The sequence below is a fragment of the Terrapene carolina genome, unplaced genomic scaffold (assembly GCF_002925995.2).
Source record: "Terrapene carolina triunguis isolate 2854851 unplaced genomic scaffold, T_m_triunguis-2.0 Scaffold88, whole genome shotgun sequence".
NCBI classification, from domain to species: Eukaryota; Metazoa; Chordata; order Testudines; family Emydidae; genus Terrapene; species Terrapene triunguis.
This window is the reverse complement of record NW_020664439.1, coordinates 48,248,963-48,275,657: the sequence shown is the minus strand read 5'-3', so window position 1 is coordinate 48,275,657 and position 26,695 is coordinate 48,248,963. Positions and strand designations below refer to the sequence as shown.

Below are 26,695 nucleotides of genomic sequence, written 5' to 3'. Positions count from 1 at the left end.
GGACCCTTCAACTCAGGGAGTCTACACAGCTATGAAACAGCCCTGCAACCCGAGCCCAAGTGGGCTGGCACGGGCCAGCCGCGAGTTTTTCTTTGCTGTGTAGACAGACCCTCAGATACTGTAGCAAAGGGCACATTAAAGATGCCTAACAGAGAGAGCTGATGAAACTCTATTACAATCCATGGATACTCACCCTGGAGATGCCAATACAATTTAATTTTAAAATTATGCATGCAAGTGTCACTATTATTAGCATTAATTTGTACTGCTGCAGTCTCGAGACTGAAGCCCCATTGAGCCTGGTGCTGTACAAACACACAGGAAGAGACAGTCCCGGTCCTGAAGAGTTAAAATCTGAATTGACAAAGGGTTGATGAGCTACGTGTTGTTATACCCATTATACAGCTGGTGGAACCCAGGTCCCGAGAGACTGCGCGACTTGCCAAAGGTCACGCAGTGCGTTCATGATAGAGACTGGAATTAGACCCAGCTCTCCTGAGTCCCAGTCCAACACCCTACACCACCAGCCTATCTCAATGTGTCAGCAAGAGGAACAATGCCTGCCGAAGGGGAAAGGAGAAGTGGGATGGGACAGGTCGTGGAAAGCCAGCATCAGTAAACACCAGTGTGTTCAGCGGCTGCAGGCCCCAGGGGAGAGGCTGGTTTACAACCCTGCCTGGGAAAGGGACGGGGAGCAAGCGAGGTGCAGGGAGGTGGGCAAACGTGTTCCAGCCGGTGTGTCAGGAGCCAACGATCCACCACCAACCCAGGAGGCCGGAGAGAAGAGACAAAGGTCATTCTAAGGCCACTGCACGTGTTCAATGTTCCTTGAGAAAAGGATGAGAAGGGAGGACTCCCTCTTTCTACAGTTCTTCTCTGATGCACGGGGAAAAGCAGCTCAGGTGGGGGAGGGGAGTTAACTTTGAATGGCCCGGGCTGTGGGTGTTACAACACCAACCTCGCACGCAGACAGATTTCTTTATTATCATCTTTGCTCTCTTGCTTTAAAAACCTGCCCCCTTGCTCAGCCTGGCTGTATGACGGGTGAGGAGGCTTAGCAGGGAGCCGGGACCCTGCTCAGAAGCTGAGCAAAGCTGGGGGGTTCCTCTCTGCACAAAGGAAAGTGTTGGGGAAGGAGGGAAAATAACGGTGTCGCTCGACCTCTGGAAAGTAGAAAATAAACATTCTGGAACATTGCAGCTTTGTTCACAATGCTCCCCACTCCCCCATTAGGAACGCCCCCTATGGACACACAGACCATCTCCTCCACACACACGTGCACAACACACCAACAGAAGCGCCCATGCACACACAGATATACACACACACGATACGAGCTAGGGCACTGAGACTCTGGGGACCTGGGTTCTAGTCATGGCTCTGCAACTGGCCGGCTGGGTGACCCTGGGCAAATCACTTCCTCAATCAGTGCCTCAGTTTCCCCATTTGTAAAATGGGGATAATAATGCTGACCTCCTTTATAAAGCGCTCAGAGCTATAATCGATGTGATTATTAAGTGGGTACATTCTTTTGTAAATTGCTGTAAGGGGAAGGACTTTAAAGCAGGTTAAGTTACAGATATGCCAAATCCAGAACCCTCTATCCCAACTTCCACAAACTTTCGTGGTTCAAAAGAAGTAGGACCCAGCTCTAAGCCCTTGCCAGTTCCTTTCAGTTTTTTGTTTTTCAAAACTCCTGACCAATGAAATTCTGCCAAACCAACCCCACCTCCAGTTTTGTCCATCACTAGTTAAAATCTTGAGATGGCATTACAAAGCGCTGCTTATGCGACAAGCCATCTACCCTGCTGGCATCTGCTACTACGCCATTGCCAAATAGAAGCATCCCTTTTAATTGTCTTGACTCCTTGGAAAGCTGCCCTCCCTGCAAAGTGTTTGATTGCGCGATAACAGCAGGCGGCGAGCCAGCGATGTGGGTTGTTTCTTAGTGGATACGGAGACAAGCGCCTGATGCTTTGCTCTAGCAGACACCAGAGCGAGCTTCATCCGATCTTATCTGCGCTTTCCTCCAGCACACCCATCTCAGAAGCAACAGCCAGCAATACTCTATTACAGTGGTTTTCAATCTGTGGTCCACAGACTATGGCTAAGATTTCCAAAGGGGTCTGCACCTTCATTTGGTAGGGGTCTGCAAATGAAAAGAGGTTGAAAACCACTGGTCTACTATCATCTTAGCAGCTTCCTGCCATCTTTAGGTGCCGCTGCCTTACCATCTTAAGCAGAGCCGATTTAACTCAGCAATACACTGAGCTGGGAGGAGACAGCCAGGCTCACATTCAGCTCGCTAAAGAATCAGCATCAATGAGACAAGAAAAGTTGGTCATGAAAGGCAATTAAGTAGAACGTAGTAATGACCGAAAAATCCCCCACCTTCCGCTCCAAGGCAAGATTGCAGGGGCTGGGGTCACAATTCCAGAGGAAGAGAAGAAGGCAGACTGAATACAGTAGTGCGCGCCAGCAGCCAAAGGTGGGTACGTTCACACAGACAGCAGGAGCTGGGCAATTACCTGTTCCCCTCATACCGACTGTGTCTTATGATTCTAACTTCGTACACACGTTCCAGCCCAAGACCGTTCCACCGCCGTGCCTGCTACATACTGGTAAATGGCACAGGGGAGATGCTCCCCAGCAAACCTCCACACCACACCCTCACGTGGTCTCTCTATTTGTGCAGCTGCACAACAGAAGAGTAATTGGGGGAGGGGGAAGAGCAGAGCAAACGTGATTACAATCCAGGATACCCTTTCCCTGCGCAGGACGAGCAATGGGTTGATCCAAAGCCCAGGGGGCTCTTTCCATTGACCTGGTATGTGGTGATCTCAGGATCCTCATTTTCCCACAGCTTCTCTGTAAGCTCCCGTCTCACACAGCCCAGTGCCCGTGACACCAGGCAGGAGCATTGGCTGCTCCTTGCAGCATAGATTCATAGATTCATAGATTCATAGATTCTAGGACTGGAAGGGACCTCGAGAGGTCATCGAGTCCAGTCCCCTGCCCGCATGGCAGGACCAAATACTGTCTAGACCATCCCTGATAGACATTTATCTAACCTACTCTTAAATATCTCCAGAGATGGAGATTCCACAACCTCCCTAGGCAATTTATTCCAGTGTTTAACCACCCTGACAGTTAGGAACTTTTTCTGGGGTTTCCATGGACATCTCATGCAAGCGCAGCCCTGCTTAGCTTATACCTTTTGACAAGGCTACTGCAACTACTGCCCCGGCCGCCAAAACCCAGTTACACCTCGATGGGACCTCAAACTGCGTCTAACAGGTTTTTAATCAACGGCTGAGTCGAACAGAACCAAAACACCCAAAAGAGACGGGAGACATGGACGTTGCTGGCTGGTCTCAAAGCGTAACCCCAGCCACTCTGGCTTATAACTTTGGTTTATTACACAAAACTAAACCAATCCAGCAACACCTGCAGAGGCAACAGGCCAGGAGCTACAAACCACGGCACTGCGGGGAACTGGATTTTGCTCACTGGCTTGGGCTTCCCAGATTTGTCACCGCAGCGAGCGGCGGCGTGAAACGCTCCGGTAACGCTTTCTGGAGCACTGCCAGGGAGCAGCACCCTACCCGAAATGGAAGGGGAGATTGTCTACATTGTAGACAGGGCAGTTTTGATTCCACGGGAGAAATGCACGGAAGGGTGAATCCGACCCGCTTTCCCACCCACCGGGGGCTTGGGGCTCTCGGGACCCAGCAGAGCCGGGACAGCTCCAATGGGCAAGGGATGGGGTCCCACTTAGGGATTCCGGGGGGGGGTTATCCAAGCGCAGGCTCGGTAAATGGTGCAACAAGGCCGATGCCCACGAGGGACATACCGAACCTCCACTGGCCGCCTGGAATGTTCATTCTTTAATGGGTTTTCCCTAATAAAGCTAGAGCTTGTTCCCCCCCCCCCCCCGCCCCTTTCCGTTTTCCTTCTGTAAATCACGACATCTCTCCTTCGCCCCAGATAGGAAGCCTGGGGCCGATACAGATACAATCCCCCTCTTCATGAGCAGCCCAGCTGAATGCGAGCCAGACGGCCCTTGAGGATTACAACATATTTCCTGCTAGGAACGTGACTCAATGAGGCTGGCATGCGAACTTGGCCCATTCAAGAAGTTCCATTCTCAGCAGCCATGACTGAGACGTGAGTCAGACTTCAAGGGCCAGAATCTCATGTTCCGGATCCAAACAGGAAGGAAAGATTCTCAGGTTCAATTCCCGGCCCTGCCTGACTCACTAAGTGACCTCGGGCAAGTCATTCTCCTTCCCCCCCATACTGAGTCTCTGTTTTACCAGCTGTAAAATGGGATAATGTTAGTGACCAGAGTGTTGTGAAGCTTGTGTTTGCAAAACTCTTTCAGATGCCCAGATGGCCACTGCATCCAGGAATATAAAAACAACAACAATTTTAAAGCAATAAATCCATCCCTGCTGAGTTCAAAGGCCCAGAGATGAGTCTGTGCTTCCTGTCCTGAGTTGGAAGAGTGGAACCTAAGACACTGCCTGCCATTTCCTAAAACAAAATCTGACCGCTCACTTACCTGAGCTGCTGCTGAGGGTGGCCATGCACAGCCATAAAGTCACCAGCAGGAGGCAGCACAGCTTCATCCTGTCAATACAAACACACACAAAGACGTTCCAGTTATTTCAAAACCCTTTTCTCACCGACGGGAAGTTTTGTCCTTGGCAGTTTTGTTCTAGCACCTTCCAGCACCTCTGCATTTGATTTTAAGGCTTTTTAAAAAGTTTGCATAGAGACACCATGGGAGCATGAGGCGCCTAAGCCCAAAAGCATAGTTAGAAAGTGGAAGTCGGGTCTCAAGTTCAACCATTTCAGCTCAGTGTAACATTCAGAGGCTGCGTCTACGCACAGATACCATGGGCATCTGCCAACTGCAAGCATACAGCATGGGAAGCAAGAGATCTCTTGAGCTTTGGCTCCAAAGCCACAGTGCTGGACCCCTGCAGCCTGCCAGTAGGTGACCAATCACTCGGCAATTGTCACAGTGAGCACCCTGCAGCCTAACCACTGATGCAATACGTCTGCATAAAGCATTAATCTAATGATTCTGAGTAATGAACGCATTTTACAATCTGACCATTGCAAAGTCTGTTTGCCGATAATTTGCAAAGGAAGAAAGGCTACATTTGACAAACAAATTGTTGAATGCAAATAATTCACCCAGATCTAGTGGGCAGGTTGCCTAGGAATGAGGCTTAGGCTGCGATTGCAACAGTTTTCAGTCAACTCCAGATTTGAACCGGTGACCCATAACTAGTTAAAGGCTCCAGATCCCAGTACCGAACCCCTCAGTCCAGTCACTCCAGGAGATGTTTTAAAATCAGCCCATCTCCACAACTAGGTCTAGAACCTGGGTTTCTTGATTCCCAGTCCTGGGCTCTATCTGGTGCAATTCATTACAGCTTCAGGGCCCAGGAATGTGAGCTAACACATACGTCTGACAGTTGGCATTCTGCTCTCACAAATCCTCTTGGTCATTGAAAAGCAAAGTTCCCTGCAGCTCCAGGCCTTCCCAGCATGCCGAAGGTTATGAAAGCTGACATTTAGTAGATGCTCTAATCAGTGGGACTGAAGCCTTCATTCGACGTTCCCAGGTGCCAGGAGATCGGGAAGGCAGGCAGACAATTGAAGTGGTGAAGGCAAAGCTGATTAGCTGTGTGTGTCAGTGGGGGCGATCTCTAGGAGCACAGAGCCCCGAGGGCAGCAAAAGTTCAGTCACCAGTGGGAGCTGTGTGCGCTTAACAACTCTGCAAACCAGGTCATGGGTTTAAGGCAGGGGTCCCCAACACGGTGCCCCTGGGCACCATGTCGCCCGCCAGGTGTCTAAGTGCGCCCGCGTACTGGCCGGCGGACGAGCATCCGCCGAAATGCCGCTGAGAAGCAGCATCGTCCAGAGTCGTCACCGCCGAAATGCTGCCGATTCGCCTATTGACGTTGCCGCTTCTCGGCGGACTCTCGTCCACCACCACGGTCCTCCGTGGCTCGTCTGGCACCCGCCAGATGAAAAAGGTTGGGGACCACTGGTTTAAGGGCCCAACTTCCGGCACCTGCACTTGAGATTATTTGTCATGATGCTTCCCCCTGCTGGGCCAGCCTCTCCTAGCAGCAGAGGGAAATAGGCAAGAATCCTGCGCTTCTCTGCCGTCCCAAGCAAAGGGCAGCATTCAGCTGCCGGGCTGCGAATGCAAAGCTGCCTAGCCAGGATGGTACTGGCAAAGAGCACTGCTCCACTGGCTAGTAACGGAGACCAAAGCGATGCAATCGCACAGCCTTTCGCTGCCTTCTATACAGCGCTTAACGAACAACCGCAGGAGCCTACGGGGACCCTCATCTAAACAATGAGCCCTGATGCAGCCACTTTCATGTGTGTTAAGGTCGGGGCTCCTGGAGGGATGACTCCCTGCCCACCCCTTCTCCCACCAAGCGCCCTCATCTGCCCCAGGAATGCTCCCTCCTTCTTCCCAGCAAGCTTCCCCAAAGCACCCTGCTTCCCAGCCTGCTGCTTCTCCCCAAACCTCGCCTGACTTTGGATTAAGTGGAGGGAGGTTGGTGGGCGCCAGTCACACCAGGAAGCGGGCTAGCAAAGAATAGGCAGGATGATGGGGCAAGGAGTGTAAGGTTGTTGCCCCCCTGGGAGAGGGGCCATCTTCCGGGTCTCAGGAGGTGGAGTTGGGAAGGTAGGATCGGATGCATTTTGCCCACAGAAGGGATGAGGAGGGAGATGAGGAAGAAAGGTTATCCATCTCCGGCCCCTCAGAAAAAACAGCAAAGATCCATAGATTGCAAGGCCAGAAAGGCCCATTGTGATCATCTAGCTGACCTCCTGTAGAACACAAGCCAGAGAATTTCACCCAGTAATTTCTGCATCTAGCCCATATCTTGATGGTTGAGCTAGAGCATGTTTATTTTAGAAAAAAACATTCCATCTTCAGTTAAAGACTCCAAGTGATGGAGACTCCACCACATCCCTAAGTAGATTGTCCCAAGAGTTAATTACCCTCACTGTTAAAAAAACATGCATCTTATCTCGAGCCTGAAATTATCTAGCTCCAACTTCCAGCCATTGAATTTTGTTCTGCCTTCATCCGCTAGAGAGCCTTCTACTCTCATAAAAACTCCCCATGTAACACTAAGATCAATCACCTCTTCACCTTCTCTTATTTAACAGACTGAGCTTCTCAAACCTTTCACTATAAGGCAGGTTTGCGTTGAATGTGCTTGGCTCTAGAGATACAGAGCACGAGGGTCCCACTGATGGTCCCTAGCCAGTCCGGGGAGGCATTGTGAGGACTCATGACAAATGAGGTCCTACTCTCATCTCTCGTTGGCTGTCTCTAAACATGCAGGGAGCCAATTCCTGCTGGTAGGTACCAGGATTGTCCCCCGAGTCTGAGCACTAGAGATCAGTAGAGACCTGACAATCCAGGCATTTGTGTTTGTTTTTCATGAGCTGTTTTCTTCCTCTGGGAGCCAATTACCAGGCCTCAATAAAAATGAAGAGACCTGGTCTTCTCGTGGCATTTCTGTCATCCAAAGTGAAATGCCATCAGATAGCCTAATCCTGCATTACTGCTGCCCCGTAAATATCTGAGTCATTCAGAACAGTTCCAGGGCTACCTGCCAGCCTCCCTCACGGACAATAAAACAACTCTTTATTTGTCTTCTTTTAGGCCGGTCAGACGGAGGAAAGAAAGAGGTCGCGACTGCTCAGTGGGGAACAGAGAGCTGACAGCACAGAGGGCTGGAGCTGGGAAGGGCGATACATTTAATCAGAAATGGGGGCAAAGTTCTCGCACCGCCCGGCGGTTGTCAGATCTGACGATGACAAACATCACAGCGTCTTGTGTGTTCTCTTGCGTGTGCAGAGTCCACTCTGTGAGCAGCAAAGTCTTCCCTGTTTCCTCATCAAAATAAGTCCACAAATGAGCCCTCTTCCCTACTTTTCATGGAACCCACTCCCTCCCCATTTACACAAAACAGGACAAAGTCAGCCTTGGTGGAAGCAGGCGCAATCAGTGGCTTTAGGGGAGCTTCTCCTGCTTACCCCAGGGCTGAGTTTGGCCCACTGCCATCAGCTGGGCTGCTACACCCTCGCCCATCGTGACATGAATTCAGCCATAATCTCAATGGGCTCTTTTTTGCATCCTTTAGCTGTGCATATGAGGACTTGCTCCCCCAAACAATCCCATTAAAGCCAATGGGTCTCTACTCCCAAGAGCAAGGTCATCCCCTAAGGGCTCCACAAACTGGCCCCAATGTTTTTTTTTTTTAGTATGAAATCCAGTGTTTCTGCAACTTCCTCCCAGTTGCATTATCCGGAGCAGCGCAACAGTTTGATTAATGTTTGGTTCATTCCAGGCTCTCCGGAGATCTTATCATTGGAGACAGACACAGAGCGTGTCAGATTACAGCAACTTCTCCATTCCTGGACTGGGACTCATCTGCTGCTCTGCCATTGAACAAGTACAATGGCACGCACAGGGTGACGGAGGGGAGCCTTTCTTTGCAGGACACACTCACAATTAAGAGCCGGACCCCTAGGAACAATGGCACAGGCCCCTAATGCCCAGTCTAAGCCGACACTGCCGGAGCTTGCCCCACTAAAGGTAATAGGAGTTCTGCAAATTCGGGAGGATGCTACTCCGCTCTCTGTACACGCATTGTTACCTGGAAAATAACAGCCTCCAAATGGCAGGAGCGGGGTCTGCCCGTTGCTTTCTCCCTGCAGTTCTCTCCAGGATCAATCCTGCAAGGCGCTGAGTAGCTCTGAGCACTCTCAGCTCCCACTGCCTTTGCAGGAGGGCTGCAGATGTGGGAAAGCTAGCAAGCTGGATTGAGCCGGTGTGCCAAGTTTGGTGAGCAATTGGTTCCATCCCTTTATCGGCTTTCATTTCTCCCCTTTGAATTCGGTCCTTGGGGAAAGCAGCCCTGGAGGAAGACAATGGGCAGCACGGCACAAGCTTCTGGGATGCACCTATCTCGCTATGGTACTTATCCGCCCCCCGTCACCGTGGGATCTGAGAACCTCATACGTTCATCCTCGTGGCACCCCTGGGAGGTGGAGCAAATGAGGCACAGAAAGACAAGGCACACAGGGAGGCGAGGGCAGAGCAGGGAACTAAACCCGGGTCTCCCACGCCCTCGGCTATCTGTCCCCACCAGTGCACCTCAAGCCAGGCCAGCAAGGAGCTGACCTCTTGGGGTGAGAGGCTGGTTCAGTCTCTGGCCTCCCTGCTGAGACTGACAACCAGGAGGACAACTCGCTCTGTCCTGTACTGCCTGGATGTACCTGGAGGATCCAGCTAAACGGGTGATAGATGCAGGCTAGGTGCGCTCACGGCTCCACCCTGTGCTCCATTCGTTTGCCCATAGGACAAAACGACCCTTTCTCCCTTGGGTTCTCAGGTCTCCCATAGAAATTGGCTTACTGCAGAGGGACCAGAATTCTGGAGGGGTGCACACAGGGGTGTATGCCCTGTGCTTGCCGGGGCTCCCTGCAATGGGGCAGCAGGGCCAGAGACCCATCACTTCATAGATTCCTTCCCCGATGGATGGCTTCTAGTGCCCGGCACAGCCTCTGCACAGTGCTGTGCGGGAGGAGGAAAGGATTCCTTTCTTCACCTCATCAGAGGAGGTTTCTCGGATCATTCACAGATAACACACCCAGTCAGAGCTCAGCTCCTCTGGAGAACCTGGCCCACACCTTGCACAGGACAAGGGTTGAAGACTGACAAGAAGCAATGGGCCTAGATGGCAAGGATGGCCTAGATTGGACACTAGGAAAAACTTCCTAACTGTCAGGGTGGTGAAGCTCTGGAATAAATTGTCTAGGGAGGTTGTGGAATCTCCATCATTGGGGATTTTTAAGAGCAGGTTAGACAAACACCTGTCAGGGATGGTCTAGATAATACTTAGTCCTGCCATGAGTGCAGGGGACTGGACTAGACGACCTCTCGAGGTCCCTTCCAGTCCTACGATTCTATGGCTGGTTGCTTAGTTAGGATTTTTTTTATCCTGGCATTCAAGGGATACAAGAAAAAATATAATTAAAGCAAAGAAACTAAGAGAACCAAAGAGGGGGGGGGAAGGGAGAGTCAACAAAAACAGCTGCAAAGAAAAAGATAAATGCACTAATGGAAGCTGGGAAAAGGCCCTTCAGCCCTTAAGGACACATTCTTGCTTTTCAATATGGGCAGGAGTAGATCGAACAATGAAGAGAATAACTGTAGCATAAACCATCTGGGCTCCATTTAGCTGGGACTTACTGTGGTTTTTTTCGGACCAGATCACTCTTCCGGAGGCGATTTTGGCATTGAATGACACTGCCGTTTGTTCGAGTTTCTCAGGGTTTCCGCACACATCTCCCAGGAAGCAAACCATTAGTGTGGTGAGTTTGCACGTTCCACGGAGAGCTCTTCCGAGCAGCCTAACGTCACACGGGACTGTGCCGAGAGCATGAGCAATAGCAGGCGCTGTGGGTTTTCAGACCCCAACGTTCCCTCTCTGGGAAGCTGTATGCTCATTAAAGTCTCCCTTTGCACGAAGCTTTTAAGAATGCAATAGGGGGAATTGCCACAACAATCCAATACTGAATACACTGGCCAGTCCACTACACCCAGAGTACCCTAATCTCAGAGGCAGTCATGCCGGCCAACGAGGTAGGCTGAATTCTGCCCTTAGAAAAACACATGCATCTCGCTTGAAGGTCAAATCCACCCCGGCTGTGACTATACTACAGCCAGTGGAGTTACATCCGGCACGAATTAAGCCCAGAATCTGGCCCCGTGTCACCAGTGACACAGAAGAAGCAGCGAGACAGAGTGATCTAGCGACACGTTAAGAATAAAAGGCCCTGATGAAGGTCCAAAATAATTGCCTATCACCACTGAAAGGATGGTACAGTGCTTAGGGAACTAGTGTAGGATTTGGAAGACATGAGTTCATTTCCCTGCTTTGCCACAGACTTCCTGTGTGACCCCAGGTGAGTCACTTAACCTCTGTGCCTCAGTTTCCCTCTGTACAATGGGGATAATAGCACTGCTACACAGGGCCGATGGGAGGATAAATACTAGACGTGGCCAGGAATTTTTGTCTCGAAAATTCTTTCATTTTACATTCTATTTTATTTTAAAATGTCAAAATCAGAGTGAAACATTTCGATTGCATTGAACATGGGGGGATTTCATTTCATGGGCAAGTTTGAAATTTTTGCTTTTGTTTCAGAACAGAAAAATATTTTGAACTTGTCCTATTTCCCATCAAACGGAAAATCCAGCTCCTGCCTAGCTATAAGAAATACATCACAGATTGTGAGGCACTCAGATTCTATTGAAATAGGACCATAGAAGTACCTAAAATAGGCAGAGAAATTGACTCCCTTTTCCCCACCCAAGAAATTAAAATTCGGATCCCACATATGCCAGCGAGAGTCAGGAATAACTCCACTGATGTCACTGGAGCTACACCGGTAGGAAACCGGCACAAGACAGAGTAGATACAAACCCTCCTCTTAAGCCAATCGCTAACTACTGGGAGTTAGAAAGAAATCTGCCTTGGGCCAGGTAATATCATCGCTGCTTCTGCAGGGGACACTGTGTCAGACACTACTTTCATTTATACCAGGCCTTTCAGCTCTTTCCAGTAGGCCAGTAGCTTTAGTCCTCTGGCTAGTAGGTGCTTGGTAAATGTTTTCCAAACCCTGTATTATATATTCATTATAAACCCTATAAAAATAAGATACACGTTGCATTGGCTCAAGAGGGTCCCATAAGCCTTCCAGAAGTACTCTACTTTGGCCCGGGTGATTGGCAGCAGACAGGAAGGCAAGTTGGAGCTCCGCATTCTTGCACGCTGCCTGCATCAGGGATGTCAGAGCAGGAGGGTTGTTTCTTCTTCTTCCCATAACCTTAAAGCCCTGCAGTTTTGAAAAGTGTTAATCCTTCGCTATGAACCCCGATGTGAATAGCAGGTAGGGAAACAATGTTTTGCTGTTCTTTGGGGAAGGGAACCCATCCTGACACCAGGAGCAGCATTCAAAGCAATCCAACACTTTGGGAGAAGTGGGAGGTGGGGGGAGTGAAGGAGGGCACGTGTCACAAAACTTGGGGGAGCGGTACATAATGCAGAGGACAGGTCACTGATTCGGAGGGATGTGGATTGCTTAGTAAGCAGGACACAAGCAAAGTGCATGTGTTTTCATGCAGCTAAATGTATACATCTAGGAACAAAGAATACATTCTTTGTCATGCTTGCAGGATGGGGGACTCTACCCAGGGAACTCTGAAAAAGATTTGGAGGTTGTGGTGGATAATCAGCTAAATATGAGCTCCCGGTGTGACAGTGGCCAAAATAGTGAATGTGATCCTGGGATGTCTAGGGGACTCGTGAGTAGGAGTAGAGAAGTTATTTTAACTGGAGTACTGTGTCCAGTTCTGGCACATCACCGGCTCATTCACCTGCACGTCCACCAAAGTTATATATGCCATCATGTGCCAGCAATGCCCCTCTGCTATGTACATTGGCCAAACTGGACAGTCACTACGCAAGAGGATAAATGGACACAAGTCAGATATCAGGAATGGCAATATACAAAAACCTGTAGGAGAACACTTCAACCTCCCTGGCCACACAATAGCAGATGTTAAGGTAGCCATCTTATAGCAAAAAAACTTCAAGACCAGACTCCAAAGAGAAACTGCTGAGCTCCAGTTCATTTGCAAATTTGACACCATCAGATCAGGATTAAACAAAGACTGTGAATGGCTATCCAACTACAGAAGCAGTTTCTCCTCCCTCACACCTCAACTGCTAGCAGAGCACCTCACCCTCCCTGATTGAACTAACCTCGTTATCTCCATACTGATTTATACCTGCCTCTGGAGATTTCCATTACTTGCATCTGAAGAAGTGAGGTTCTTACCCACGAAAGCTTATGCTCCCAATACTTCTGTTAGTCTTAAAGGTGCCACAGGACCCTCTGTTGCTTTTAACTCAAGAAGGATGTTGATAAATTGGAGAGGGTTTAGAGAAGAGCCCAAAGACTGATTAAAAGATTAGAAAACCTGCCTTACGGTGATAGACTCAGGAACTCAATCAATTTCACTTAAAGAAATGGTTAAGGGATGATTTGATCACAGTCTACAAGTATCTACATAGAATCATAGGGTTGGAAGGGACCCCAGGAGGTTATCTAGTCCAACCCCCTGCTCAAAGTAGGACCAATCACCAGATGGATTTTTACCCCAGTTCCCTAAATGGCCCCCTTAAGGATTGAACTCACAACCCTGGGTTTAGCAGGCCAATACTCAAACCACTGAGCTATCCCCCCCCATACATGGGGAACAAATATTTAATAATGGGCTCTTCAATCTAGCAGAGAACAGTATAAAATGAACCAATGGTTGGAAGTTGAAGCTAAACAAATTCAAACTGCAAATAAGGCGTACATTTTTAACGGTGATAGTAATTAACCATTGAAACCATTTGCCAAGGGTCGTGGTGGATTCTCTATCCCAGCTCAATTTCAAGATTGGATGTTTTTCTAAAAGCTCTGCCCTAGGAATTATGTTGGGAACATTCTCCGGACTGTGTTCTACAGGAAGTCAGACTAAATGATCACAACGGTCCCTCCTGGCCTTGGAATCTGTGAAAAAAGGAGGATTTCCAGCTGCATGGGCTTTGACTGGCCCGGGCATACAAACAGAAACAGATCACGCAGGGGATCACAACAGCAACCCACATCTTCGAAGCGACAAGGCAGCACTCCAATGGACAGAGTGCTTGTATCTGGAGCTCGGCTGGTGTGCGGGAGATGTTCGCTGAAGAAAGCTCCTGGCTAGATCCCGTGACTAGTGGTTTACAGCATGAGGAAAATTGCCATGGCTGGGTGATGACATTTAAATCCCACCTGCTGGAGATCTCTGCAATCAGCAGATTTGAAATCGGAAGTGGCTTTTTTCAGACAAAAGGGCACCATCAGCAGGACCAATCTGTGCCCTGTCCAGTGGAGGGGAGGGAATGGGAGGAGCCTACTGGGGGGCTGAAGATGTCTGAAAAATGTCACTGTCTAGGCTCCCCTTTCAACAAAACTTTTTTCTCCCCACCAAAAATACCGATTTATCAAAACCAGAACTGTCTGTAGGAAAGAGCTAATTTTGAGGAATTTGCCAACTCAATACAGTTGAAAAAAAAGTGTTTTAGAATTGTCGTAACAGAACATTTTGATATTTTTCCAAATGAAAAGTTTTGGTTTTCTGGTTCAAAATGACTTTTCGTAGCAAAATTTCACTTAATATTAAAAACAGAAAAAAAACAGATCAAAATCCATGGACATGGAGGACAGGTCCATCAATGGCTATTAGCCAAGGTGGTCAGGGATGAACCCCATGCTCTGTGTCCCTAAGCCTCTGACTGCCAGATACTGGAACTGGATGACAGGGGATGGATCACTCGATAATTGCCCTGTTCTGTTCGCTCCTTCGGAAGCACCTGGCACCAGCCACTGTCGGATGACAGGACACTGGGCTAGATGGACCATTGATCCGACCCAGTATGGCCATTCTTATGTTCTTATAAATTGAAATGAAACCTTTTGGAATTATCAGACCAAAACATTTTGATTGACCTGAACTGAAATTTTTTTCAGTTTGTCAGTTCATGAAAATTTAGCATAAAAATCAATAATTCATTTTTTCTTCCTGATTTGGGAGAGGAATTCTTTTTTAAAATCTCAAACATTCTGGTGGGACAGAAACCTGACTCCTGCCTACCCCCTACGTTGACACTTCACAAATCTCTCCAATTCTCTGCCCGTCCTTTGACCCAGCAAGTCACTCATCCAGACATCGGCAAAGAAAAGTTCCCCAGTGTCACAATGTCCCATTTCAAGAACCATGAAGTGTCATTTTTTCCCCATCCTCTGCTGTGCAATCACCACCAAACCCCACACATGTTGCTACATCTCCAGCTCCGCAACCAGGCCTACACCGACCGTTTTCAATAGCTCAGGCGTCTTCTCCACTGGGATGGGAGCCAACAGTGGAGCTACACCAGTATCAACCCCTAGCAAAGACACAGTTTACACTCATGCAGCATGATTTCCATTACTTCAGCGCACCCTGATGAAAGCTGCACTGGTATAAACCATCCAGGCATTTGCAGCACCAGCAGCATAGCTGCCTCACTGGCTAAAATCCCTGTGTAGACAAAACCCAAGTGTTTGAGACCTTAGCTGAGAAGCAAGGCTGACTTTTTCTTTTTTTAAACCATGTATCCATCTTTCTTTGGAGTGTGTCTATAATTTCCTTATTTTATAGCAGACACAAGACAGCAATGGCTATTGTTAAAGCTGCATCTGTTATAATCCTTTGTTTCACACATTCCTCCTTTTAGGACTGAGCTTTTGCAAACTTGGGGTCTGTTCCAACTCCCACTGAAGATTCCCGTTGGCTCGGGTGGGTTTTGGATCGGGCCCTATGTCTCTGCTAGAAGGCAGATTTGATGTCATTTATAGATTGATTTTTCTTAAAATCCCTATAGCCATTTGCAATTCAGCCAGAATGAAAATAAATAGCTAAAAAAGACCCATTCACCTCTTGGGAGCCAATTCAAATCCAGCCTAGGTCAGGGCTGAGGAGCACTGGTGAGGCAGTTGGGACAGTGACATGCTGGTAATATTTTAACAAGGGGTCCCTGCAAAGCAGGGTCCCCCTTAGCCTCTGTCGAAGCCCATGCAAGGGGGCAAGGCCAAGCAAATTGCTGAGGGGCCCAAGTATGGGACAGGACAATCTTTTCATTCCCCTCCCTCCCCCCATTTAAACAAAACCACCTGCTCATAATCGTAACAAGGGAAAGAGGAGACACCAGTGGGGAAACAAACTCATCGGAGGGTGGGATTTTTGCTGACCAAGTTTATACTTTATTCCTGAAAAAACACACTGAGTGCACTGAGCAATGTTAATGGGAAGCGGTGAGTGAAGGAGAGACCTGATACGTGATGCAATCTAATGCACTAAGGAGGGCCGAATGGTTAGGACGCTGATCTGCGTTCGATTTTCACCAGCACAGACTTCCTGTGGGACCTTGAGTAAGTCACTTAGCCTCTCGGGGCGCCCGTTCCCCATCTGCAGAATGGGGATAATAGCACTGTGCTACCTTAGACAGGTGTTGGGAGGTCAAACACCACACAGATTGTGAGGCTCTCAGATACCAAGGGGGATTCCAGATGGCCCCGAGGTATCCCCAGCACACCACTAAGCATGGGAAACTTGTCCTGGCCGTGCCTGTGCTTACCTGCCCAGAGGACACAACTAGGCACCCTTCACCAGCAGTATTAAATGTACCTTGAAACAAAGGGACCCTAAAATACCACGGAAAGCATCTAGGGAGCAGCCTTCTAGGAGAACCTGTGCCTCATGATATATTGCACCTACAAGCAGGGAGGGCTGGAACGGAACTCAAAGTAGCCGCGGAATGCTGTGATGATCATCAATATTTATTATTCAGGGAGAATATGATTGATTTCAGGAGGTCAATGAATTTATCCCCCAAGCCGAAGGACAAACAAAAGGTAATGTATGCATTGCTGACATTTCCAGAGGCTGCGAGGCACAGGGACAAGGCAGACAAACTACTTCAGGCTAAAACCTCCACAGTTCCAAGTGTCTCATTTCTGGGGTTTTCAAGTCCCAGCTGCCAGGAAGTGGGTGCTTTATTACTGTAAAATCTGCACCGCCCACAACCAAACCCCGCAGCCTCCTCACTGCTCAGCCACTGCATTCCTTTAGAAAGATCTATGCACACACACAAAAAAGACAGTCGGAATTTCCCCTTTTGCCCCTTGACACTGCTTATCAGCAAATACCCGTTTGGTGCACCCAGTGGATACGGAAGGGGCTCCTTTGAATTTCACTGCCTTATGTTGTTATGGCCCTGAGCTAAGCGGCGGGGCTGGAAAACCACGGCCCGTTGCACAGCATGATTCGCTTGGTGCTGAGCTGTATCCATCTCAGTACGGAGCGAGAGAGGAGGAGGACGGCGGCCCTGGAGCGACAGGCTCACCCCCTTTGGCAACCACCACTTAGGACTCTCTGTAACGTAGGGAGCCCGGTAGGGACGGACGCACTCTGTTTGCCACGTGGCAGGAACGCTGCATTCGGTGAGCCAGGAATTCCCAGCCCCTCTGGGTGGATTCCGTCTCCCGTCCCACACTCTTACTCTGTCCTGGGTGCTGCACACTCCCACAAAAAGCCAGTCCCTGCCCCAGACACTGACAGTCCCATAGCCTGGCCCAGTCAGCGCTCCCAGCCCAGGTCTGCCTGGCCCTGTCGGCAGCGTGTGGTTACTGAATTCCACAGGGACTCAGGCTCCAGCTGACGCGGGAGGAGAGCTGCAGGCTGCTCCTCTGACACAGAGCTTCAGGAAGAGGGAGAGGTTCTCACTGGGGGACAGGGAAAGATGAATATGGCTGGGCTGAGCTCCTACCCTCCCCAGAACAGGCCTCAGGGTCCCCACTCACACTGAGCCATGATCTCGAAGGGCTGCCCATTGGCGCTCTTCTCCCCACACCCACACCTTGGCTACCCCTCCCAGCCACCCGGACTAGCTGCCCACACCCTGGCCTCTCTCACTAAGGCGGTGCTCACCCCCGCCCGGCATGCTCTGCGGCTTCTCAGACACAGCGTAGAGGACTCCAGCAGTGTCGCTGCGGCTGGCGGGGTGGGTGAGGAGGCAGGCTGCACACCTCTCTGAAGACACCCGCCCAGAATCGGGTGGGGGGCGCAGCGAGTCTGCTTTGCCAGCCCACCCCCAACAATGCGGGTGGGTGGGCAGGAAAGGGCTAGGTGGGCATTTTCTGGGAACCAGCAAGGGAGAAAGGTCCCGGGCTCAGCGCAGCCCATGATTCTGGCAGGAGGACGTTATTTGTCTGAAGGCGTCCGAGTGTCAGACAGACCCCCAAGGTATTCCCCACACCCCTGTTCCGCCCCACCTGCCGGCGCCTGCCTCTAGCTGAACTTTAACAAGCAAGGGTGGCTAAAGTCAAGTGTTTCGAGAGCCAAGAGACAGTCCTTGTGCAAGAGCGTGTGCTTATTCAGCGTGCACCAACCTCCACATCTTTGCCAGCCTGACCGAGTTATGCAACAGTGTAGAGATTTTCCTGCCTTATCGCAATCATTTGTAAATAAGGGCGGGATCATTCGGAAGAAAATAAATCATTTATCTGTATTTACAATTTGCTTGCAAAGCCCTAGACTTAGGGGTAAAGGATTTCTATGCAGCTCAGGGCTTTTTATCCGCAACCACTGACAAATCTAAGTGGGCCGAGGCGGGATTCTTTTTGTTTGGTTGGGGTTTCGTTTGGTTTTGCACTGTGCCTACCTTTTGCAGTGTGGTACTAATCAGAGCAAGGGACTAGGAGTTAGGGTTCTGCTCCCAGCTCTGCACATGATTTGCTTTGCCCTTGACTATGTCCCTTAGGAAAAGTTTTCTAAAGTGACCCTTAACTTAGGGTTCCTCCAGTTTTGGTTGACCACCGTGAGACATCTAAGCCCTGACTTTCAGAGGTACAGAGCACCCACGGTAGTCAGCCCTTCTGACAATCAGGACCTTGGTGACTCAAACTGGGCAATGGGAGTCAGGTGTCTTTGAGGATCTGGGCCCCCAAAACTGAGATGCCCTAAATCAGTGGAAGCTCATGAGAATTTGGGCCATAAGCTTTCCATGCTACACTTTCTCCACCTACCTAAGGAGTACAATACCTTCCTACCTCACAGGGGAAGTGTGAATCTTAATCAATGTTTTTAATGTGCTTAGAGATGTGAGGCTATCAAATACCATGCAGGTGCAAAATATTCAATTAATTCCCTTAGTTCTGTAGGCCGTGGTGGGGTCATGGATGAATGCACCGGTTACCCGCCACTGAAAACACGGGTTTAAATCCTGATTAAATAACAACAATTATTTAGCAACTCTCCTTAGAACAAACTGTCTCTGGCTGGTTTGCTGGGCACATGGGAAGCCCCAGCAGATGGGCGCAATAGAAACGCAATTTATTGCTGTGAAAAAATAGACGTCTTTCAGTAAAACCTTTGCCGGAATAAGGGCTCGTTCCTGTTCTCATAGAAGTCAGTAGCTAAACAACGACTGACTTCAGCCTGAGCAAGATTGAGCTGCTAGGTTTTATTAAAAAGGATGTTGAGCATATGCCCAAATGCATTTTGTAAATCTAACTACATTCCTCTTGGTTTCTTAAATGATTAAAAAAGCCAGATTAAATATCACCATGAGAATCTTAAATCAAGCAACAGAACATTTGGCCTTGTTCCAAGTCACAATGTAACACCTTAAACCACTAGTGTTAACCTAACAGATAGAAATGATTTCTACCCGTTCAAAAATCTGATTCCCCTATGGTGGAATTAACAGCAATTAGGTCATTATTTAGACCTAGGACCAAAGGTAAAACAATCAAGAAGAAAGAAAGAACTACAAGTGTAAACAAAAAGAAAAAGGCAAAACAAATGTAAAATCTCTCTGAGGAAAAATGTAGCGTGCTTCTTACTAACCCTGATATAAATATATAGCTAGATAAGGTTATGTGCATCATGCTGACCAATACTGTCTCATTGTTTCCTGGTACTCTCGCCTCCGTCTATATCCATCTCATAGACTCATAGACTCATAGACTTTAAGGTCAGAAGGGACCAATATGGTCATCTAGTCTGACCCCCCGCATGATGCAGGCCACAAAAGCTGACCCCCCCACTTTCCCTTAACTCTGCTGTTGAAGTCTCCAGATCGTGATCTAAAGACTTCAAGTCGCAGAGAATCTTCCAGCTTGCGACCCCTGCCCCATCTGTTGTCTCTTGTCTTAGACAGTAAACTGTTTGGGGCAAGTAGTGTCTTTTTGTTCTGGGTTTGTATAGCACCTAGCACAATGGGCCATGTCTAGGGCCCCTGGGCACTATGGTAAAACAAATAAAAAATAATAATAATAATATTAGGGCTGTTGATTAGTTGCAGTTAACTCACGTGATTAACTCAAACAAATTAATCGCGATTAATCGCACTGCTAAACAATAGAATACTAATTGAAATTTATTAAATATTTTTGGATGTTTTTCTACATTTTCAAATATATTGATTTCTATTACACCACAGAATACAAAGTGTACAGTGCTCACTTTATATTATTATTTTTATTACAAATATTTGCACGGTAAAAATAATAAAAGAAATAGTAGTTCACCTCATATAAGTACTGTAGTGCAATCGCTTTATTGTGAAAGTGTACCTTACAAATGTAGATTTTTTTTGTTACATAACAGCACTCAAAAACAAAACAATGTAAAACTTTAGCGCCTACAAGTCCACTCAGTCCTACTGCTTGTTCAGCCAATCGCTAAGACAAACAAGTTTGTTTACATTTACAGGAGATAATGCTGCCCACTTCTTATTTACAATGTCACCTGAAAGTGAGAACAGGTGTTCGCATGGCAACTTTTGTAGCCGGCGTTGCAAGGTATTTACGTGCCAGAGATACTAAACATTTGTATGCCCCTTCATGCTTCGGCCACCATTCCAGAGGAAATGCTTCCATGCTAATGATGCTCGTTAAAAAAATAGTGCGTTCATTAAATTTGTGACTGAACTCCTTGGGAGAGAATTGTATGTGTCCTGTTCTGTTTTACCCACATTCTGCCAGTCTCGGATGATGACCCAGCACACGTTTTTTTAAGAACACTTTCACAGCAGATTTGACAAAACGCAAAGAAGGTACCAATGTGAGATTTCTAAGGATAGCTACAGCACTCAACCCCAGGTTTAAGAATCTGAAGTGCCTTCCAAAATCTGAGAGGGACAAGGTGTGGAGCATGCTTTTAGAAGTCTTAAAAGAGCAACACTCCAATGCAGAAACTACAGAACCCAAACCACCAAAAAAAAAAGAAAATCAACCTTTGCTGGTGGCATCTGACTCAGATGATGAAAATGAACATACGTTGGTCTGCTTTGGATTGTATCGAGCAAAACCCATCATCAGAATGGACGTATGTCCTCTGGAATGGTGGTTGAAGCATGAAGGGACATATGAATATTTAGCGCATCTGGCACGTAAATATCTTGTGACGCTGGCTACAACAGTGTCATGCAAATGCCTGTTCTCACTTTCAGGTGACATTGTAAACAAGAAGCGGGCAGCATTATCTCCTGCAAATTGTAACCAAACTTGTCTGAGTGATTGGCTGAAGTAGGACTGAGTGGACTTGTAGGCTTCTAAAGTTTTACATCGTTTTATTTTTTGAATGCAGTTTTTTGTGTAAATAATTCTACATTTGTATGTTCAACTTTCATGATAAAGAGATTGCACGACAGTACTTGTATTAGATAAATTGACAAATACTATTTATTTTGTTTTTTACTGGGAAAATATTTGTAATCAACAATAAATATAAAGTGAGCACCGTACACTTTGTATTCTGTGTTGTAATCGAAATCAATACATTTGAAAAAATAGAAAACATCCAAAAATATTTAAATAAATGGTATTCTATTATTGTTTAAGAGTGCAATTAATCACATGATTAATCACGATTAATTTTTTTAATCGCTTGACAGCCCTAATAATAATAATTAATAATAATGTGACATTCAGTTAGCTCTAAGCATGAAGGCCAGTGTCGTGCCGTCACTCATGCACATGAGTAAATTATAAACAAGAATGGTCCCATTGAACTATTCACATGCATAAAGTTACTCACGTGCATAAATGCCGGCAGAATGAAGGACTACGACAAAAATTGTCTGTCTTGCTTTTTGATTTGTCTAATACAAGGAATCTAGAAAGTTTAAGAAAACACTGTGCATCTAAATTAAAGAGACGGTAGCAGATTAAACATTCCTTTTTTAACAAACTGTCCTTGCAGTCCTGACAACTCCTTAGATTACTACAACTGAAGACTCTTCGAAAAGCCAATTTGCTTTTTCATTATTTTTCCTGTACTTCTGCCTTTCTCGGTCACACAACAAAAACTGACACTTCAATTTCGTGTCTCTCCAGTTTCAAGTTTTGTCCCTCCTGTGAATGCTGCAATGTTATGGGCTTTTTTCAGAGAAACATTAAATTAGCCTTATGTTTTGGGGGAAAAAATCCTAAATTCAGGCCCAAATTAAGAGGATATTTGGTGTCAATCTAGCAGAAGCCTAATTTCAGGACGCTACATTCAGCTGATGGCAGCTTGTAGAGAAGTTAGGGTGACCAGATGTCCCGATTTTATAGGGACAGTCCCGATTTTGGGGTCTTTTTCTTATATAGGTTCCTATTAGCCCTCCCACCCCTGTCCCGATTTTTCACATTTGCTGTCTGGTCACCCTAAGAGAAGTGGGCTGGGGTTACAGGCCAGGCAGCTCCACAGTTGGAAAAGGATTCGCGTGAGCTCTGCCTCCAAGTAATTTCCAGATTCCCAGGTGGCCTGGAACTGGCAGGGACAGAGAAGTCAGTTTACGCGTGGCAAACATGACAACTCTCTATTCTTTCCTTCTGCCACTGCATCTGGTCTACCTTGCTGAGACAGCACAGCTGGAAGGAACACCGGCTGTGAGCCACAGGGTGCTACCAACTCAGCGAAATAAGCAGGACTGTCCAAGGATGCAGTTCTCCGCTCTGCTTTCAGTGTCGGTGAAAACCACCAGCTGTGCTGGGAGAAAGCCACCCCGAGTAGGTCTTGAACTCAGAGCTTCAACACTGCAAGTGTCTCAGCTCACTGTTAACATGGAGCCATTTGTATTTTTAGGCGAATATATTTTTATTTTCTAAACCACTTCACTTCACCTTGACTGTACGAGCCAATGAAAGACCAGCACAGCATGGCTGAAGCCGTTGGCTGGCATATTTTACACACATCCACACACAGGTTGCACCTTCTCTAACTACCAGCCCTGAAAACTCAGCTTGGGCTCTACGAGACAAGCTGGGGTCTTTCCTTCTCACACGTCATCAGCTGTAATAAGCGTTCTGCAGGGCAAATTCTGCCGGTGCCACCCCAGAATCCTGTTAAAAGGAGAGAGGGTTTGACAGCCAGCAGCGTCCTCTGCTTGTCAAGGACTGAAATAAAATTCAAGGGGATGATAAGAGATGGGAGGGAATAGGAGGCAGCGCTGGGGCCTCCCATGGACTTCAGCAGAAGCTGACTGCATGGCTCCGAGTTGGAGGCCCACAGCGCCTCGCAAGGTCAGCCCTGAGGAGTGCAGTTCAGACAAAATCTCTCTCTCTTCTCCACCTTCTAGGGTGTGCGCTTCAGAAAGGGACAATCCCCTCCCCTGGTCCTACAGCTCACCTGGGCACTCCTTGGCCTCAGTGTCTCTCCCAGCCCCCTAGGTTCCTCTTTATCCCCGGGCCCCCGCTAGGCCTCTAAGTGTCCTATCACCTCCTTGCCTCCCCTCTTGGCCCTTAGTCAAGCCCCCAGAGTCCCCTCACTTCTATGCTCTCCATTCACCCTCATGCATCCAGTCCTACCTACCTCCTCACCTCATGCACCTTCCAGCCTGGAGCCCACCCACCCTCTCACCCTTATGCACCCCAGCTACCCGTCACTGCCCGCTCCTCCAATTCAAACCTTTACCCCAATGTTCCCCAAATCCCTAGGCTGCCCCTCAGTTTGTCCTAGTCACCAAGGTCTATCCTTCCCCCCCCCCCCACGCTCCCCCAGCCCTTGTTTCTGCCTCAACACCATGTTCTCCACATCCCACCCAGCCTCCTACGTCCGATTCTCACTCCTCCCCATCTCTACCTACTGCTCCCCAATGCCCCGTGCCCAGCCCCTCTCCCATGTTATGCCAGAGCAAAATCACTTACCCAAGTGGGGCATAGAAAACAGACAAATCCGGCAGATAAGTCCATATCAGAGGGGAACTCTGTGGGTATTTCCACATGAGCAGCCTACAGAACACTCAGCCAGCTGTATCGTTCACTGCTCACCAGAGCTACATACGCTGTGGGGAACAGGAAAGCAGGGTGCCTGTGACAGCACCCTACAACATAATCACGAAGCTGCTTGGACAAGGTGATGCCCTGGCTCCCAGCTCCATCCATACACATGCTAGATATGTTTTCTGCCAGGTGCATGACAATAAAATACGCAAATACTCTGGGGCTGCCAAGAGCAACCTGTTATAAATAGCTCTTTATACTGTTTATAGTACAGTTAATAAATGATATTGGACCTCAGGTTGCAAGCCTTCTCTGGGCGTAAATCTAAGTTCAGGGACTTCTGCTCAGGGACCAGCCGGGGACCACAAAGAAGGCAGCAGAGTTAAAAACAGACTGTCGGGAAAATTAACGGCTTTAATTACATCTGATCAGGTGCGTGCTGGGATCTCAGAAATAAAAGAAGCAGTTGGTGCAATGACAAAATAAATGAAAATAAAGCCAATTATTTAAAATAGGAAAGGACGTTTAAAACATTTTGCCAGCGCATCGTCACTAGCTGAACCACGAAAGAGTGGCCGGCAGGAAGACCACAGAGGTGTGTATGTGTGTGTTTTGTATTACAATAGCACCTACAACTCTCAAAATCAGGGACCCATTCTTCCAGACACTGTACAAACACATAGTGAGAGACAGTCCCTGGCGGTGTTTATTAATCAACTCATGTGAAACCCACATAGGTCACAGAACTGCGGGGCTTACAAGACGTAGTCCCCATGCTCTGCCTTTCTCCCTGCTCCAACAAAACAAGCCAGACTTCATCATTTTCTCTGTAAATACTGCTATAGAATGCTTTGTATTTGCAAGCAGCTGCCCTCCACAAGCACACATGGCGAAAAGGATCCGGCTGCTGCCAGCGTCTAATCAGGTTCAGATTGTTCTCTGTATTGCCAAACAGGAGGGAACGCTGCATGCTCGGATAGGTCCTTTTCATTCTATTTTCATGTTGTATCTTCAGTATGACCCACCCTCACCCCCTTCTTCTCCCCACGGACAGCAGAAGAGTGCCATTGTTGAAGGCTCTTCTGCTTGAAGTGCAGATGAAAATTAAAGTTACACCCCGTGCCACTGGACGCGTGGCAAGGAATCAACATGTCCAATTTCCCTGCACACACCCCAGTCCAAAGGAGAGAATTAAAGCAAATCGGTTTGCATTTCTGAGAATACAGAGAATACTGGAGGTGCTGCGGAAGCAGTTGAGGTGTGCATTTGTGGCCCTTCTCGCTATGATCATTTTAATACTGGGTGCGTCCTCTATCAAATCTATCTTGCACAGTTTAGTGCATCTTTCCTTTCCACCTAATCTCTACTATTCTAAGTGACCTTGGGGATCTGAAAAGCTGGTGTATTTAAATTTATTGAGCCAAAACAATTACATTAAATTAAATTACAATGCTTATTATTTACCTGGCTCTCCATTTCATGATAACAGTGATGACTTACAATGCCTTTCATCTAAGGATCTCAAAACACATTATAAACATAAATGAATTAAGCCTTTTAACCTTTCTGCTCCCTCCTCCTGCTCACATATTAGAGTTGGTTGAAAATTTTCAGATAAAGGGACTTTCTGTGTGTGCGAATTTGCCCGTGTTTGTGATTTACTTTGTCCCTTTTTTCACCAGGTCGAATTAATTTCCCCATGTTATGGACGGGGAAACTGAGGCACGAGGCGCGGGGGTTGGGCGGAGGGATTAAGTGATTTACCTAGGGCTACATCTGTGGCAGAGCTAGTACACAAAGAAAAAGAAACTGTGCAGGATTTTTAAAAAATAAAAATAAAAAACTGTTAAGGTTTAACCAACAACAACAAAAACCCAACCCCCACACATTTCGTGTTTGCAAAGTTTTCTGCAGAGGGCTGAAAGTTCGCGAAATCGCGTGGGACACAGGCCTGCCATCCCTTAGCGCAGCGGAGCGACTGCCCATGGCCGGGCAGCAGCGCTCAGGAGCGGTTTACACGCCAGGGACCAGCCCAGGGCGAGAAGGAACCCAGCCCGCCTTCCCCGGGGCTCGCAGCCGAGGTGTCACGGGCGGGGGCTCCCCGACACCAGCCCCGGAGAGGATCGGGAGGGGAAACGATGCCCCGCTGAGCAAGGGGGAGTCGATCCGGAGCCCGGGCCCAGGCCCGGACCCACAGCTGCTGCGCTTCCACATCTGGCGCTACAGGACCCCACATCTGGCTTTGCACCACATCTGGCGCTGCGGGACCCCACATCTGGCTCTGCACCACATCTGGCGCTGCGGAACCTCAAATCTGGGACCCCATATCTGCCCCAGCGCCAGCCCGCCCCCAGCCCCCGGCCCGGCTCGGCTCACTCACCTGCCCCGGGGCGCCAGGGGCCACGCAGCCGGAGGGTTCCGCACGCAGCGCAGCCCGAGTGCCGCGACTTCTTCCCCTTTCCTTACGGCGCCTTCCCCATCGCCCAGCGCCCCGCCCACCGCGGGGCTGATTGGCCCGGCCTCCCCCAGTGACGTCTTATTATGCAAACGAAGGAGGGTTTCCTTCCCCTCGGCGGGGTGGGCGGAGCTTTCCCGGCAGCAGGGACGAGCCGTCCAGCTGTGCGCGGGGAGGGAGGGGCGGGAATCTGCCCTGCCAGATGTGCGGGAAAGGGGAGGAGGGGTGCAGGGAATGGTTCCCTTCTGGAACAGCCCGAGAAGGGAAATTCT

The 26,695-nt window shown here is 48.4% G+C and overlaps 1 protein-coding gene across 4 annotated transcripts in view; it reads right to left on the bottom strand.

Annotated features, from left to right (window-relative positions):
- IL1RAP (interleukin 1 receptor accessory protein) overlaps positions 1-26,417 on the bottom strand; it is a 61,230-nt gene extending 34,813 nt beyond the window's left edge. For all 4 annotated transcript variants that reach the window (XM_024198642.2, XM_024198643.2, XM_024198644.1 and 1 more), the window contains exons 1-2: positions 26,349-26,417; positions 4,565-4,632 (exon numbers count right to left, since the gene is read on the bottom strand). In XM_024198642.2, the coding sequence (XP_024054410.1) occupies positions 4,565-4,631 (67 nt within the window). In that variant the 5' untranslated portion in view covers position 4,632; positions 26,349-26,417. The remainder of the gene's footprint in view (positions 1-4,564; positions 4,633-26,348) is intronic.
- Positions 26,418-26,695: the final 278 nt, after the last annotated feature.